The sequence below is a fragment of the Calidris pugnax genome, unplaced genomic scaffold, assembly GCF_001431845.1.
Source record: "Calidris pugnax isolate Ruff unplaced genomic scaffold, ASM143184v1 scaffold196, whole genome shotgun sequence".
Lineage (NCBI taxonomy): Eukaryota > Metazoa > Chordata > Aves > Charadriiformes > Scolopacidae > Calidris > Calidris pugnax.
The window spans coordinates 6,506,001-6,523,972 of NW_015091042.1; the positions used below are offsets into that span (position 1 = coordinate 6,506,001).

The following is a 17,972-nucleotide window of genomic DNA, read 5'->3' on the forward strand; positions in this document are numbered from 1 at the left end:
ATGAACACTAAAGACAGAGAATGAATGTGACAGACCAGAAAATAATACAGCACAAAGAAGGTGGGGAAAAAAACCCCTCTTGCTGTAGAGCTGGCAAGTTAAGTTGACTGTTTACAGAGAGAAGAGATTGCTCAGGAGAACTTCGTGGGTGGAAGAATATGGGGGATAAATTCACATGATTCTTGCTGCTTCTCTTGAGCAATAAATTCCACTGTGTCAGTACAACTTTGCAAGAAAACTGCCAAAAAATTCACAGACTTTCAGATAGTCTCCCAAAGAGGAAGACACAGGACTGATTTGCAAGTGCTTTATTTGCAAGTGCAATTACTGCAACGGGCAAATGTCAATACGCGCCGCTGGTGGAGTCTGTTTGGTTTCTCAGAATTGTTTTCCTTTGATTTCGTTGTTAGACACACACCAAGTTACTTGGCATCCCTTTATCAGTTCCCTGCTGCAATCCCAACCACACAGCATTCCCAGGCTCCCACCAGCCCTTAGCTTCCTGTAAAGAAAAGGTGCCTTTAATGTATAATTTAGATAGAGAGTGCACGTGCAGCTTCCTACATCCTGAACCGTGGCTCTTCGGTTTGAACATAGCTCTCTAGACTTCTCAGAGGTCAGATTTCTCAGCTCACATCAAAATTCAGAGACAGTTCCTGCTTTCTGGGGAGACCTTGTAATGGCCTTACAGTCCCCAAAGGGGCTACAGGAGAGACGGGGAGGGACTCTTGATCAGGGAGGGGAGCATTAAGACAAGGGGTAACAGTTTGAAACTGAAAGAGGGAAGATTTAGATGAGATATTAGGAGGAAATTTCTTTCCCATGAGGGTGGTGAGAGACTGGAAGAGGTTGCCCAGAGAAGCTGTGGCTGCCCCATCCCTGGAGGGGTTCAAGGCCAGGCTGGATGGGGCTTGGAGCAACCTGGTCTGGTGGGAGGTGTCCCTGTCCACTGAACAGCTTTATATTCCATTTAAGATTAAGAGCATTTTGTACCCTTCTCCTGCACACCTGGACAATCCTGTTGCCAACACGAGAGGGAAGGATGCAGGAGAGGCCTCGCCACAGCAAGAACTCTGTGGAGCAAAAATCATCTCTCATTCAGGCGCACTTATTGGGTGGAACTTGCAATAACGTGTGGGGCATCAGCTCACGGCCACGTCGCTTCATTCCACGCTTATGCTGGGGGCCAAGCTGAATCATTCTGGTGAAGCATTTAGCTAATGGCCGGCCAGTTAATTTCACAGTCAAATTTTGTACAGTCTATTTAGTTTCTCCCGTTTTTAAATAACTGCAACCTCCCGGGGAAATTCTCTAGTCCACCATCTGCTCCTTTCCTATAAATCCTCCTTTCAGACCTTACACAAGTTTCCCAGCTGCCAATCAGAACTTCTTTGATGTCTGGGTGAAAAAAAAAACAAAACAACCAAACAAACCCAACTATTCCAAATGGAAACGTGCAGCACAAATAGATTAGTTATCCCCTGATCAGTACAATAATGATAGCAAAGCAGCAGATACATTCTCAGTGGGATGAGCACTTAATGGTCCTCCCTGGCCACACCTTGGGACAGGATGGTCATGATCTAGGGATAATTTATCTCATGTTTTTTGCTCGTTGTATTCTCTCCCAAGTTTCTGTGCACCCAAGCACCTCGTGTGTGACCATCTTGGTCAGCAGTGCCTTAGGACAGCTGGATATTTCCCAGGTCTAACCCAAAGGAGGGTGGAGGAGAGGAGGAACCAAGTTGGGTAGCACAAGGGTAATATGGGACAGGGAGATGTTAAAGCCCAAGCCATGGTTTCCATCGGTGAGTTCACATAATCACGCTCGTGCAAGTGCTGCGCTGCTCTTCTCCGGCTTGTGAAACCCCAAAAAACTTGTGAAACCCCAAAAACCTTGTGAAACCCCATGGGCTGCACAGATCCAACATTACACCAGATTTCTTCCAAACAAACAAGGCTGGAGGGAGTTTCAGCCACCATGAAGACACCGAAGGAGTCAACAGACTGCGATCCAGCAGATGTTCCTCCCAGCCTATGCAAATTCCACAGCGGAAAAATAGTAAGTGAAGGTTTTATATCTGTTTTTAATGAAATTAGCACCAGTACCTAAACTCCAAGCGTTAACAAACAGCATGTAACATCCTGTGCTTCCATGCAGGAAGCAGAAGGAGAGCGGTACCCACGGGTAGGAGCTGGCTTTTGGCTGTGCCTAATTCAAATATTTGTCCCCAGGACAATAAATTCACACTTCTGCAAAGCAATATAACAGTGCTTACCCGAGCACTGGGGGTGTCACCAATGCACCTACAAAACAAGAGTGGGGGGATAACAATACGGCCTGAAGAATTTTTCCGAAAAGCATTCAAAGATTGATTGAAGGAAAAACCAAACAACAACAAAGGAAATCCACAAAAAGCACTTCAGATTAGAGAAAAAAACAGGTGATTGAACACAAGCGAAAAGGCCAAGCAACTAAGGGGCATGTTGAGCTTCCTCAAGGGTTTTATTTCTCCTCCCATCTACAGTTTTTGGCTTTTTGTTCTGCTTTTTGGCCTCAGAACCTACAGCCGAGTTGAGAATAGCGGATTGCACACGAGTTCTCCCCAAGCAACCTGCGCGTGCAGGAACTAGTTAAGACACTTTCACAAACGTTTGAGAAATCTAAGAAAAAAAAAAAAGTGAAAAAGAGAACTTTGTTATAAAGAGGAACTGTAAGAGCTTCCTCAGAAGTTCCTCAAAAAAAGGACAGACTCAAAGCTCCCAACAGCTATAACCCACCTAAATACTGCACAAGAATAATTCATCAGAAAGGATGCAATAGACATGGGGGTCTGGGCTCTGCATTAAACACCACAAAAATTCTGCTTATAAATCAGAAGCTCAGAGTTTGCAGCTAATTATCTTAATGACTGAACTGAAAAAATGGCAGGGGCCATAAAAATGCATTGACCTCGTCTGCCTGTGAGCCACCTTAACGTCCTCCTCAGACCAGAGGAACTTGGGATGCGACCAGGAGAAAGCGCTGTCTTGCTGTAGACATATTTGCCCCATCTGGGTTTTTTGTTTTTCCAGCTTATTGTCTCCTATTAACATTTCCCTAATAGTCTGTTTTAGCTCACCAAAACTCAGAGAAGAGTGTGCCCAGAGAAGCTGTGGCTGCCCCATCCCTGGAGGGGTTCAAGGCCAGGCTGGATGGGGCTTGGAGCAACCTGGTCTGGTGGGAGATGTCCCTGCCCAGGGCAGGAGGTTGGAACTCAAGATATTTGAGGTCCCTTCCAACCCAAACCATTCTGTGATTCTATGGTAATTCTATCTGTAAGTTAAATTGTAAGTAAAAAGAGGGTGACCTAACTTCTTTGTAACACACTGACAGGTCCAAAACCACAATTAAGAGCCTGCTGCAATCAATGCAGAAAGAGTCACCCACAACCAGCAGCTAGGAGCTGAAGCCACAAAAACTCGGAATTGAAAAATAAAATAAGTCAGGTGTGGTGTCCATCAACTGTGACGGTGGTTTGGTGTGGAAACAAATCAAGTCAGAAGACCTACCCTTCATCTTTGAGCCAAGGCTGGAGGTTTAAAAATGCCTCTTCCGCATACCACGAGTGATGGGTTCAATGTACATGGCATCTAGTTACCCCTGCACCACAGGTCACTACGAGTCAGACGTGGCCCTCCCTGTCAGCCTTCAGCCTCACACACTTCAAAGGAGTCATTAAAATCAAACAAGCCATTCTCAGCCAGACCCATGGGAAAGGGTTTGGGGGTGGGAGGTGCTGCTTTTATGCTGCTGACTTGGGTCAGAAACCACGACAGTCAGCCCTTTGTCACCCAGTGCCTAGAAATACAGGGGTGTATATTTTAGATAGCTGTGTTCTGCTCTGCATATTAAAAAATTACATACAAAACAGCTGGTTCTTGGGTATTTTTTTTTTTTAAATTTAATCTGTACTCCACTTACTGAGGGAAACGTAGGGTGATGTCTCAAACTGAACAATGCAGAAGCCACCTCCTCCAGCAGCCGCTGCTTGGGGACAGTTACTAGAAAAAGGCAGGCAGGTGATTCCCAGAAAAAAATTGGCTTTCCAACTGGCGTGGGGTTTGTGCATCCAGAGATGACTAAAACATTTCCTGTTCTGAAAGTTCCCGTTCAGGAAAAGCTACTGATGCGTGTTAAAAGGCTGTTCCCTTGACCACTTTAAGGGAAAAATAAAAATAAATTAATTAGTGGGTATTCAAAAAAACCACAGAAGCAGTCCCTACAACTTTTACACTTTTTTTTTTTTTTAAGCTCCTCTCTCTAAATCCTAAGAAAAGGATGACCTCATACTTCTCTTCGGGATTTCATGCCAATCCATAACTCTAAATCAACATGCGGGACTTGAAAATACAGTACAGGAAGAGGAAAGAAAAGCTAAAAATTAAAAAGTAGTATGGAATAGTCAGTTCCACGGGCTGTGTGGTAAAACCTGGCACCAACATCCACTGCAGAGGTGACAGGACACAACTTCTCCCGTGTGACATCTGTTCCTGTAGAGCCTCAGAGGACTTGGAGATGCTCCTGCTTGTATCCACCCTGGGAAGGCAGTACAGGACTACAGGAACTCCAGCCTTCTGTTCCATACAGCCACAGCCCACATGCTAAAAGACAGGTGGAGATATGCCTCTTGTTTCCAGCAAGCATCTTTTTCTCTCTTAAATAGAGGTTAACATCCTCCACACAGCACAAATCTAGCATGGGAGATTCTTCACAAGAGACCAAACTTGGGAGGCACCTCTGAAACAGGCTATCTCCTGAAATAGCATGAAAATGAGAAGGGACAGCAGGGGATGCCATTCTTCTAACTCATTTATTGCTTTTCTAGTGACAAAGCACAGAAGACAGGAGAGTATATTGGCTCAGAAAACCCTTTTTCAAAGAATAACCTGCCTCTGCACAGATTTGCAGTATAACACGGGCAAGCTTTTAATGTCCATTTTTGACAGCTCAACAGAAACAAGTCAATTAATTAAATGGCTAATACAAAGATCGGCTAGCAGAAGAAAGACCATCTACTTCGTTGCAAAAAGAGGAAAAAAGGGAAAAATCACCACACCTGACTATGAGCATCACATACACTTCCACTGCACACCACTTCTCCTTGCCGCACTCATTTCTTCACCAGCCTCATGAATTAGGTCCACTTTAACCACCCATACAGGAATTACAGCATATAAAGAATTACAGCTTAATCAGCATCCTCAGGAGCCGTGATCTCAGGTGTGCTGGGCTGTTTCTAATATTTATTCCCAGTTCTCAGTTTCCTGTGCGCTCAAGCCTACTAGATCTGTTGCCCAACTGGCTCCAAGCCTGGTCCTGCAGGTTGAGGTCACCTCTCTTTTGATCTACCACCATGAATGTGCAGAATTCACAACTCGGCCCTCAACATCTCCTACTTCACCGCTGTCACCGTGACGCTATCCATTCAAAAGCACACCTGAACTAGGAACAGCATCTCGAGGACTTCCCCCACCTCATCTGCTCTGCAAGTTTCCCATCTCCTAATATCACCCGCTGCTCTTTGCACCTTTGCCTGCAAATCTCAAGCCCGTCACACGTGTTAGGTGATGTGTACAACCCTCCTGATACAACCCTGTAGGCAAAGAACTGAAGCATGAAGCAGCTGAAGCAGTGACTGCCAGCAGGCCAGCCGGAAGATGGAAATTTGAGACAAGAGGAAACGGCCTCAAGTTGCACCAGGGGAGGTTTAGGACAGAAATTAGAAAAAAATTCTACACTGAAAGGGTTATCAAGCATTGGAAGAGGCTGCCCAGGGCAGTGGTGGAGTCACCATCCCTGGAGGTATTTAAAAGCCGGGCAGACGTGGTGCTGAGGGACACGGGTTAGTGATGGTTTTTGTCAGTGTTGGGTTGATGGTTGGACTTGATGATGTGCAAGGCCCCTTCCAACCCAGGCAATTCTGTGTTGAATGGGGCACAGGGGGCTGGACACTGGTGTCAGAGGAAGGTAGGGGCTCCCAGGAGGGGCTCCTGCTCAACGTCAGCATAAAGGGTGCTGAGAAGTGGTGCCTCACACAGCGAGGGGACAATCCCGGCTTGCAGGGAGGCATCTCCCGACTCTTCACTCCAAATTACTCCTGGCAGCCTTCACCTCTTGGTTAGGAAAGAAATTTGGTGCGTCCGGGAGCAGCAATCTCTCGGATAAATTAAGTATGTGCGTGTGTGATGGCATTTAATTACGTCATTATGTGCTGTTGCCTCACTTCCTGGGCACACTGAAACTTATCCAAGAAGTTTGGGATGAAGCGTAAACACGGCAGACAACCCTACATAAATACAATAACAATGACTGAAAATAGCTGACACGCCACAGAAACCCGTTTCCTTTGGGACAAGATCAAAATTTCTACTAAAGCTGAGGATTTATTGCCCAGACAATCCTGTACGTAGACGGTAACGTATAAACCTAGAATATAACCTCAGAGATCAGGAGAATCGATGAATTGAAAGACCCATTAAGAAACACACAGTTCTGATACTTTTCCTACCCATGGCCAAGATCTCTGGGTTTGTTTGCAATAGGAATGTGGTTACAAAACCACAACAGAATCACAACCAAAAGATAACTCTCAGTCCCACGCTCTGTGGACTGAGATGCTTTCCAACGTCACAGCGTATTAACTAAAGGAACAGCATTTGGCACAAACAACGTGCTGAAGAGACATTAAATAAGGAACGGAACATAGACACTTTTTTTTTTTTCTTTCCTCTTTTTTCCTCAAAGAATGGGCTTGAAGGTGAAAGCAAAGGCAAAAAAAGTCTTTTGGCTTTTATATGAAGATATCGTAGATCTCAAAGGTTTCATCTCCTATTGGAAGTGCCTGAGTCAAGCAGGTAACAACTACAAATGTCTGCTTATAAGCTAATTCAAGAACATCAAGCAGCAAATAATTTTTCCACACCTAAAGCAATTTAGTGTATAGTTTAAAAATAAAAGTGGAGCCAAAAAATCCTCCAAACACCCCACAGGTTCATTGAGATATTAAGTACAATATACTTAATTAAATGAACACAACCACACATTAGATCCAGTTAACACAGAGAGGGAACTTGACTTGAGAGTTAGAAAAAAGCAGTATGTCTGACTTTTTAGAGATAAATAGACATAAATACTTCCATGTCTGTGAGGTCTAAAGTAGTGATTTTCCAAGGTGTAAGTACTTAAGTGTAGGAAATGCAGTTATCTTTCGAGGCAGTAAGATCCCTGAGAAACCTCAGCATAAGATACAAACTTACTGCTGAAAGTGTTCTAAAGTTAAACCTATACCAAAACCTTTTTCCATGCTCATAGAATCAGATGCAGTCTACATTCAGGCATATACAATAAAATTAAAAAAAAAAATTATAAACAGGCCATTTTTAGTCATTTGCATCAACATCAAAGTAGTGCTTATTTCCAAGAAGAGAGAATTGGGTTGTAAATAAACTTAAACCTCCACAAACAGGTGATCCCACTCCTTCCCTTCAGCTTTGAAGATGTCAAATTGACTCCTGGACAATGAAATTCTGAATTTTAGCCACTGACCTCAACGAACACACATTTGGCCTTGCTCAGTAGTAAAAACGTGCTTGGAATTGTGGCTGTCATGAAAAATCTCCACAAGCAGCTCCTTAAAACAGGAGCAATGTGTGCTACAAAAGAGAAACCTGTTTAGTAGCAGATGAGAGACTGTCACTTCTGGGACCACAAGGAGCTGCATAGATCCCACAGGTGGATTTTGTTTCCAGGTGTGAGGACTGTTGACTCCGAAGGCTATAATCCTCTGAGACTAGATTTTAGCAAAGCATGGGGGAGAGATTGCTAAAGAATAACTTCCCCTTATCCCCATCAATAATTCTTCGTAAATAGCATAAAGGCCAAGCAGAATTACTGAAGTTCAGGGGTGCAAATCTAAATCTATGTATAAGTTCTGACTCAGAAGTTAAACCTTTAAACTGTCTGGGTACAAGGTTTAAAGGGAAATCAGCAACTTGAAGTCTAGACAGTTGTAAAAACTCTGAAGCCCAAGTACTTCAGGGTACCACACCACAGCACACCTGCCTGGCAGGATTGTTCATCATCAGGGGTGGAAATTTAAACCTATATATAACTTCTGAGTCAGAAGTTAAGCCTTTAAACTGTCTGGGTACAAGGTTTAAAGGGAAATCAGCAACTTGAAGTCTAGACAGTTGTAAAAACTCTGAAGCCCAAGTACTTCAGGGTACCACACCACAGCACACCTGCCTGGCAGGATTGTTCATCTTTGCTCTTCCTTCAAAAAAAAAAACAAAAAAAACCGAACCTAAACAAAACCCCCACCAAAAGCCCCAAACAACCCCAAACCCAACCCCCAACCAAAAGCCCCAAACAACCCCAAACCCAACCTACTTCAAGTATTTCATGAAGTAAAGAAACACACCTGTCTGAAAAAGCAAACCAACAGTCACTCGCAATGTAGGAGGGAAAACATTCCACAGGAGAAAAAGCCCTGTACTTTTGGCGTCTCTCACTTAGAGAAATTACCTTTAAAAAAACCAAAGAACTGTAAAAATCAATTTTGGAGGAACCCAACAGCATCACTTTAAAGCAACAGTATAGCCACTGGATGATGGACATCGCTGCAAAGTTTGAGTAGGACCTGGACCTGTGTCTGTGGAGCTGTGATGAGTTCAGAGGTGCTCTGTACAGATATTTATACACACATACACCTCGCTGTGGGATCACGGCTGACACACACTTCTCATGCAAACAAACAAGCATGCTTTTGCTAGGGGAGAAAAAAAAATATGAACTCTAAGATAATGAGCTCAGATCCAGGGCTCCCTTCATAGAAAAGCTGTTGCACCTCCACATACACCAGAAACATCAACAGACCCGCTAAACACCACCACCAAAACGTACGTGGGTATCACGTAATTAAACAGCATCAACCCTTCTTTCAGGAAATGATATTTTTCAAAGAATGACTCTCAGCTTGTTCAAGGGAACTGCTAGTAAAAGCTAGACAGAGATTGTGTTAATCTCAGAGAGGTGGTTTAAGAATTCAGGTTAATGTAACAGCTACAGATCATAATAATTAACTCTAAGTTTCTGGTCCTGGGACACCAAAGCAATAAGCAGATGGTATCGAAGCACAGACTGTATCTAAATGAGTCTGATTACAGACAAACAGCAAAACCCGAAACTTCCACAGTTTCTTCTCTGAAGTGTGGCTGCATGAAACGAAATTCTGCTGCTCTATCAGCTGCTGGGAGTTTTTATCGTGTTTACTGCATTTTTAAAAGAAAGGGTTTTCTCCTCTCCTCTTTCAAATCCCTCTCAGAAACCACTTCCCGCAGTCTGAATTATGAAAGGCATCTCCACTCAGCAGCCATCTGCTCCTCTCCTCACACACACACGCTGTGCCTGCTCCAAGACAAACGTGATGCAGAATCAAACAGCATGATCCCACTTTTTTGGTGTGTTAGGACCACTCAAGCAGGAGCAGCTCCCCCCACCCCATCCCCATCGTCATCCCATCCTCTTCCTCCCTCCTCTCTGCCCCCTTCTCTGGGCTTTGCTGGGGAGCACCATGCTGTGAGCTTCCAAGAGCAGGACTTGAGAGGACCAGCTTCCCATCCTGCACGCAAACACACACAAAAAAAGACAAGTTTGGGAAGGGGACAGCATTTTGCGCGTTTGCCGTGGCCGAGATGAAACGATGTCTACCTTGCAGGTGAAAAGATCCTCTGCTCTCCACACACCCCATGCCCACCACGTTCTCCAGCAGAGCTTTGGGCCAGCTCAGCAGAACTGGCAAAGCATCACCTCAAAGGGTCTAGCGACAAACCCCTCCAGCATCCATAGACCTGTATCCCTTCACAAATCAGTGCCAGCCCTCTTTGACAGATGGGAGGAAGGACGGCGCTGGCACCCGAGGGACTTCCCAACACCGTTCTAGCAGGGCAGTAAGAGACAAACTAATTAAATCCCAAATTCCACGGGTTTAATCCCGGCCTGGCCACTTGCTGTGAGTTTCTTGCCAGCTCCCCAGGTACCACATGGAAGGGGAGATGAGGGATGCTCTTGCCAGGAACACATGGGAGAGAAGCAGAATGCCCCCAAGGTGGTGAGGGGTGGGAATGCTGGCAACCCAGGAGAAGGCAGGGGCAGAAGGAGCACCTCAGGCATTGACACCAACCCCAGACACCAAGATTTTTGTAGGAGTAAAGAAAAAGGCAATGCCCCGCGAGAGTATGTCCACAGGAGCACCTGACAGCAACAGCAAAGTGTTGTAAATTGGTGTAAAGCAGTTTTTCAAGTGACTTTCCTATTTACTCAGCACTCCTCACTATGCTGTTTGACCTGCTAAAGGTAATCAGAGTGAGAGTACGTTCAGGCACCTGCTCCTGCACAGGCTTGTACTAAAACCTCTGTTTTAGCATAGAAATCAGTCATGGAAATACCACGCTGTTGTGGTTTGGACTGGTTTAGGCTGATGCACGACAGCATCGTTGCAGAGACACAATTCAGAAGGATGTTACAACCTTCCCACTCATTTGGTGTATCCTGAGATACATTAGGGAGATATCTAGGAGATATTCCCACCTGCTCCCAAGACTGTAGAAATTAAAGCATTTTCCCTGCAGCTCTTCAGGGGTTCTTCTGTCACAGGTTGTCTGTTCTGTCAAAAAATTGTCTAACTGCTACTTTATAAAAAGCAGGAAGTGCAACATCAGTGTTTCCTGAGAAATGCTTTATGATCTATTGAAAAAAAACATGCCAAGTAAAAGCTGTGGTTTGAATTGTCAGAAAAGGACTTTGCAATTCCCACTTTGTGGCCAAGCCTATAAGCAGCAGAGCAAGGGACACGTTCTGCTTCCCACGGAAAAGTTAAAGGATACTCAGACAAAAATCCTTCAGTAGTTAACCAGTTTCCACACAAAGCCAATTTAACAAAGGCATAATGCCAGGCACAGTGTTAATATGCTACATGGCGACACACAAACACAAAAAACCTCAGTATAAAAATAAGAAGGGGTGAAATTCTCAAAGGGTTCGAAGCCCGGCTGCTTAATGAATGATTTGGTTCAGTGGGCAAGCAAACCCAAACACACACACAGCCTTACAAACGCCTGAGTATTTGGATCAAGCTCAGCCAGTCAGAGCCCACACTCACAGCACAAAGTCCAAAGAAGTGAATGAAAAAGGTCACGGAGTGCTTCTGTACCTCAGAAAGAATGTAATAACTCTCCAAGTGTCATGCTGGATTCAACAACGTAAAGCACGCCCCTTTACATCAATGATCTGTACTGATTTATGACTAAAAATTCTTGCAAATGCACCTACTGCCTTTTTCTTCCCCCCTTGTTTTTCAAGTAAGTCCTGCTTTTCCAGTAAGACATGCCTTATTTGAATCAATAGGCCATACTGCCTTTCCTGGTACAGGATGCGAGAGATCATTAAGAAGGCAGGAGAAATCTAGCAAGATGAAGCACAACGTACTTCTCTCACCATAATTTCATCCAAAAATGATCCAAAAAATTTCATCCAAAATTAAGTAGTCACAGTATCTCCAAGATGACAGCTTTTAGAAGCACCTAGAGATGTTTGAGATGACCACAGCATCCCCACTGAGCACACAGCAGCTTGGAGACAAGAAGGTAGCTCCTCTAGAGCAGAAGACAGGAGGGAGTTTGGGACGATCAAGTGGAATTAGCAAGTTTAAATTTGACTAGAACATTCATCTCATGCTGTAATAAACGCTATGTGATCTTTGATGACAACTCAGTGTTGCCCCCCAGGTGCAGGCCATTGAGAAGAAAGAGCCCCGCGCACCCAAAATGACTTGCACCAACATCTCACCCTCTCTCATTCAGTCACTGATCCTGTCCATTCCTGATCCACTTAGGAGATCCATGGAGATCACAGCACAGGAGGCCACGGTTGTGAAGTTCTCACTCATTTTCAGAAGAGCAGCAGAGAAGCTTTTGCTCAGGGAGCTGCACTCACTGCAGTAACGTTTACTGAGAACTTGTGGTACCCATCAGTCTGCTTTGGCAAGAGAGGCACAAAGCCCTCCAACAGGCAATGCCGGGGCCAAACCAAACCAGAGCAACACCTCAGCCACGTGTCAGCACTGGCTTCTCATTTCCAGTCCAAATCCTGAGAGCTGTTAACTCCTGGATACGTTAAGATGTTAGGAAATGTCACCACCCACCAAACAGGGGTGGATATAGCATCTCGCAAACAATAGAGTGACTCTCTCTTAAATTAGGTAAGTGTGAGGCTATTCCTAGTGAAGGATAAGTAAGAAGCTAATGACGGTTATTAATAGCCCTTAAAGCTAACAGTTCATCTGAGTTAAATGCAAGAGTAATAATCCCTTTGTGACCTTCCCCATTTTTACTGGGGAAATGGATGAAGTCCCATGAAACACTGTGACCCCCACTTCTCAACTGTTTCAAATCTGGAAAATGACACTAACCTGAAGCAGAATCTACCAGGCTCTGCTGTGTATACACATCACCGAGGATTTAAAACAGAACCAGTAGGCAGGAGCTTTGCCTTTTACCACCTCTTCAAATTCCATAGCATTTTTGCCTCAGACTTCCACGGGTATTTAATCTACATGTTCATCTGCTATAAGCCCATGCCCAGGGACTATAGATCACCCAATCTGAGAAACTGGATCGCAACGATAAAGGTGATAAGGATTCTTCACTGTTAGTCACAAATTATTGCCCCAGAAAACTTGCTTGTGAAGCAAGAAAAATCATTACTAAATCCAGTCGAGCCTTAACCTGAAACCCAAGAGCTTCTTGACCAGAAGCGTGGAAGAGAATGAACAGTATTTTTCCTCTGCACTTCTACTTCAAATGTGGACAACGAAACACATCCATAATCACAAAAGGTAAGATATAAAGGGCATAAAGCATCTTCCTTCTGGGGCATAGGACAAACACTGATTTTTCACAGAATGGCAGAATTCCCTCTCTACACACACTGGTACCGAGAAGCCACTGAGCTTCTTGAGCCTCTCCTCAGTAGGACTTCTTCTGATGCAGGTACAGACGAGCCAAAGAGCTAGTTTGAAACAGCAAGGACAAAAGCAAGCCACAATTTCCCCTGCTGGCTCACACTTCACCTTGGCTTTCGCCAGAGCTTGGGAATAAAGAGGGGAGGTACAGACATGAGCCTGCTCAATGGACAAAGCACACACCTGGCAAGGCACTTGGGCTAAGGATACGCCTGGTATTACAAAGCAAACTTACATTATTTATCTCTGAAGTAGTAGTATTGGTTTTGATTCGTGTTTTGATTTGTGGCTTGGGGTTTGTTTGATTTTGCTCAGATTAGCAAGCGGCTCTGTACAACTCAAAACATTTTAAGACCACAGTGTACACATTTCTTCTCGGCGCTTACTGTTGTTCTTGCACAGAAAAGGCTTCAGGGAGCGTTTCTATTACACAGTAAAGACAACCCATGGCACTTCAACTTGCTGCACTTGTTCCAGAATATCTATTATTTGTGTTTGCAGAAATCCATGAGAACTGTGCCTAGGCCATCCGCAACGGGGAGAAACAACAGCGAGCCGAGTTGTGCAACGTAAAGTTACACAACTGGAATGTGAAAGGACTGAAGTTTGACTGACTTTGTACCAAAGTTACAAAACCAAAATGCAAACGCCTTCTTTCTCAGCTTTATCTACTGTCCTTCTCTTCCACAGCAGATGTTACCTAGGGCACGAAAACCATCTACAACTGCTCAGCAGATTTCCTCAACACAGGATCATGCCCGCTCCCCGTGCTGCTCTGTATCTTATAGAATCACAGAACGGTTTGGGTTGGAAGGGACCTTAAAGATCATCCAGTTCCAACCCCCCTGCCCTGGGTTATAACTGGATGATCTTCGGGGTCCCTTTCAACTCTAATCATTCTATGATTCATGATCTTTGATGACAACTCAGTGTTGCCACCCAGGCGCAGGCCATTGAGAAGAAAGAGCCCTGTGCACCCAAAATGACTTGCACCAACATCTCTGTCTCATTCAGTCACTGATCCTGTCCATTCCTTGTGATCTTTGATGACAACTCAGTGTTGCCCCCCAGGTGCAGGCCATTGAGAAGAAAGAGCCCCGCGCACCCAAAATGACTTGCACCAACATCTCACCCTCTCTCATTCAGTCACTGATCCTGTCCATTCCTGATCCACTTATGAGATCCACAGAGATCACAGCACAGGAGGCCACAGTTGTGAAGTTCTCACCCATTTTTAGAAGAGCAGCAGAGAAGCTTTTGCTCAGGGTGGGACGATCAAGTGGAATTAGCAAGTTTAAATTTGACTAGAACATTCATCTCATGCTGTAATAAACGCTATGTGATCTTTGATGACAACTCAGTGTTGCCCCCCAGGTGCAGGCCATTGAGAAGAAAGAGCCCCGCGCACCCAAAATGACTTGCACCAACATCTCACCCTCTCTCATTCAGTCACTGATCCTGTCCATTCCTGATCCACTTAGGAGATCCATGGAGATCACAGCACAGGAGGCCACGGTTGTGAAGTTCTCACTCATTTTCAGAAGAGCAGCAGAGAAGCTTTTGCTCAGGGAGCTGCACTCACTGCAGTAACGTTTACTGAGAACTTGTGGTACCCATCAGTCTGCTTTGGCAAGAGAGGCACAAAGCCCTCCAACAGGCAATGCCGGGGCCAAACCAAACCAGAGCAACACCTCAGCCACGTGTCAGCACTGGCTTCTCATTTCCAGTCCAAATCCTGAGAGCTGTTAACTCCTGGATACGTTAAGATGTTAGGAAATGTCACCACCCACCAAACAGGGGTGGATATAGCATCTCGCAAACAATAGAGTGACTCTCTCTTAAATTAGGTAAGTGTGAGGCTATTCCTAGTGAAGGATAAGTAAGAAGCTAATGACGGTTATTAATAGCCCTTAAAGCTAACAGTTCATCTGAGTTAAATGCAAGAGTAATAATCCCTTTGTGACCTTCCCCATTTTTACTGGGGAAATGGAGATCCATGGAGATCACAGCACAGGAGGCCACGGTTGTGAAGTTCTCACTCATTTTCAGAAGAGCAGCAGAGAAGCTTTTGCTCAGGGAGCTGCACTCACTGCAGTAACGTTTACTGAGAACTTGTGGTACCCATCAGTCTGCTTTGGCAAGAGAGGCACAAAGCCCTCCAACAGGCAATGCCGGGGCCAAACCAAACCAGAGCAACACCTCAGCCACGTGTCAGCACTGGCTTCTCATTTCCAGTCCAAATCCTGAGAGCTGTTAACTCCTGGATACGTTAAGATGTTAGGAAATGTCACCACCCACCAAACAGGGGTGGATATAGCATCTCGCAAACAATAGAGTGACTCTCTCTTAAATTAGGTAAGTGTGAGGCTATTCCTAGTGAAGGATAAGTAAGAAGCTAATGACGGTTATTAATAGCCCTTAAAGCTAACAGTTCATCTGAGTTAAATGCAAGAGTAATAATCCCTTTGTGACCTTCCCCATTTTTACTGGGGAAATGGATGAAGTCCCATGAAACACTGTGACCCCCACTTCTCAACTGTTTCAAATCTGGAAAATGACACTAACCTGAAGCAGAATCTACCAGGCTCTGCTGTGTATACACATCACCGAGGATTTAAAACAGAACCAGTAGGCAGGAGCTTTGCCTTTTACCATCTCTTCAAATTCCATAGCATTTTTGCCTCAGACTTCCACGGGTATTTAATCTACATGTTCATCTGCTATAAGCCCATGCCCAGGGACTATAGATCACCCAATCTGAGAAACTGGATCGCAACGATAAAGGTGATAAGGATTCTTCACTGTTAGTCACAAATTATTGCCCCAGAAAACTTGCTTGTGAAGCAAGAAAAATCATTACTAAATCCAGTCGAGCCTTAACCTGAAACCCAAGAGCTTCTTGACCAGAAGCGTGGAAGAGAATGAACAGTATTTTTCCTCTGCACTTCTACTTCAAATGTGGACAACGAAACACATCCATAATCACAAAAGGTAAGATATAAAGGGCATAAAGCATCTTCCTTCTGGGGCATAGGACAAACACTGATTTTTCACAGAATGGCAGAATTCCCTCTCTACACACACTGGTACCGAGAAGCCACTGAGCTTCTTGAGCCTCTCCTCAGTAGGACTTCTTCTGATGCAGGTACAGACGAGCCAAAGAGCTAGTTTGAAACAGCAAGGACAAAAGCAAGCCACAATTTCCCCTGCTGGCTCACACTTCACCTTGGCTTTCGCCAGAGCTTGGGAATAAAGAGGGGAGGTACAGACATGAGCCTGCTCAATGGACAAAGCACACACCTGGCAAGGCACTTGGGCTAAGGATACGCCTGGTATTACAAAGCAAACTTACATTATTTATCTCTGAAGTAGTAGTATTGGTTTTGATTCGTGTTTTGATTTGTGGCTTGGGGTTTGTTTGATTTTGCTCAGATTAGCAAGCGGCTCTGTACAACTCAAAACATTTTAAGACCACAGTGTACACATTTCTTCTCGGCGCTTACTGTTGTTCTTGCACAGAAAAGGCTTCAGGGAGCGTTTCTATTACACAGTAAAGGAAAGACAACCCGTGGCACTTCAACTGTGAAATGCTGCACTTGTTCCAGAATATCTATTATATGTGTTTGCAGAAATCCATGAGAATTGTGCCTAGGCCATCCACAACGCAGAGAAATAACAGCGAGCTGAGTTGTGCAATGTAAAGTTACACAACTGGAATGTGAAAGGACTGAAGTTTGACTGACTTTGTACCAAAGTTACAAAACCGAAATGCAAATGCCTTCTTTCTCAGCTTTACCTACTGTCCTTCTCTTCCCCAGCAGATGTTACCTAGGGCACGAAAACCATCTACAACTGCTCAGCAGATTTTCTCAACACAGGATCACGCTCGCTCCCTGTGCTGCTCTGTATCTTATAGAATCACAGAATGGTTTGGGTTGGAAGGGACCTTAAAGATCATCCAGTTCCAACCCCCTGCCCTAGGTTATAACTGGATTATCTTCGAGGTCCCTTCCAACTCTAACCATTCTATGATTCCAGCACAGTTCATAGGTGCTGCCAAGAACACAGGCTGCACAGCTACATATAAAGGTTCACATCCCATACTATTTTTCTTGTAAAAAGGTAAAATACACCTATAACAGTTTTTGTGACAATGGTACTAGAGCCATCATCCAAAACCCCCATCTGCCTTGAATTCTTATGCAAATTAGAGAATATTAGTTTGCATTTTGCAGAAGTTACTCAACAATAATTTCCAGTATTTTGCAACCAGCTGCTTTAAAATGACAAATATGAAAATAAAGAGGTAATTTGGGAACATCCATCTCCACCAAAAGCAGCAATCATGGCAGGAGTCGGGGCTCTGGATCAGAATTGGGTCTGATTTGATAACCCTGATTGTTTTATACTTAGATAACTTCAAGCATATCTGACAGTACCTGTTCCTCTTTTTCTTTGGTCTTGCTCCTGGAGACTCGGGAAGAGGTAACATCCTGAGCTGGAATGACAGAGATTTGATGCAGTGGCATGTTCATCACACCGTCTTGTTTGGTCCTATCATTTACAGGAAGGAGGCTTGAAGGCAGTGCTCATTCGGTGCCATTCTCAGGCCTTGCACCTAAAAAATAAAAATATTAGATGATGTTAAAGCACTTTGAAACGCAATTATTGCTAAACCAAAGCTAAGCCATCCACTGGAACATGGTGCACCTCTTATTTTCTCTCTGGATTCTGAACAGGAGAGAGTTTGGTGAGAAATGACACAGGAGTTTGAAGGAGCTAGAACCACGTCAGAGCACAATTTAAGGCAAATGAATCGATCAATAAATTATCAGCCAGACCTGAAAGCGGTCCAAGAGCATTCAGAGGGCAGGGATGACGCCCTGGTCTGCGTGGATTGGGAGGAGGAGG

The 17,972-nt window shown here is 44.5% G+C and overlaps 1 protein-coding gene across 2 annotated transcripts in view; it reads right to left on the reverse strand.

Moving 5' to 3' along the window:
• MARCH8 (membrane associated ring-CH-type finger 8) overlaps positions 1 to 17,681 on the reverse strand; it is a 77,409-nt gene extending 59,728 nt beyond the window's left edge. Inside the window, exon 1 of one of the 2 annotated variants that reach the window (XM_014956297.1) lies at positions 17,501 to 17,681. In XM_014956297.1, coding sequence (XP_014811783.1) covers positions 17,501 to 17,596 — 96 coding nt within the window. In that variant the 5' untranslated portion in view covers positions 17,597 to 17,681. The remainder of the gene's footprint in view (positions 1 to 17,500) is intronic. The other variant, XM_014956295.1, reaches the window with a different exon arrangement.
• Positions 17,682 to 17,972: the final 291 nt, after the last annotated feature.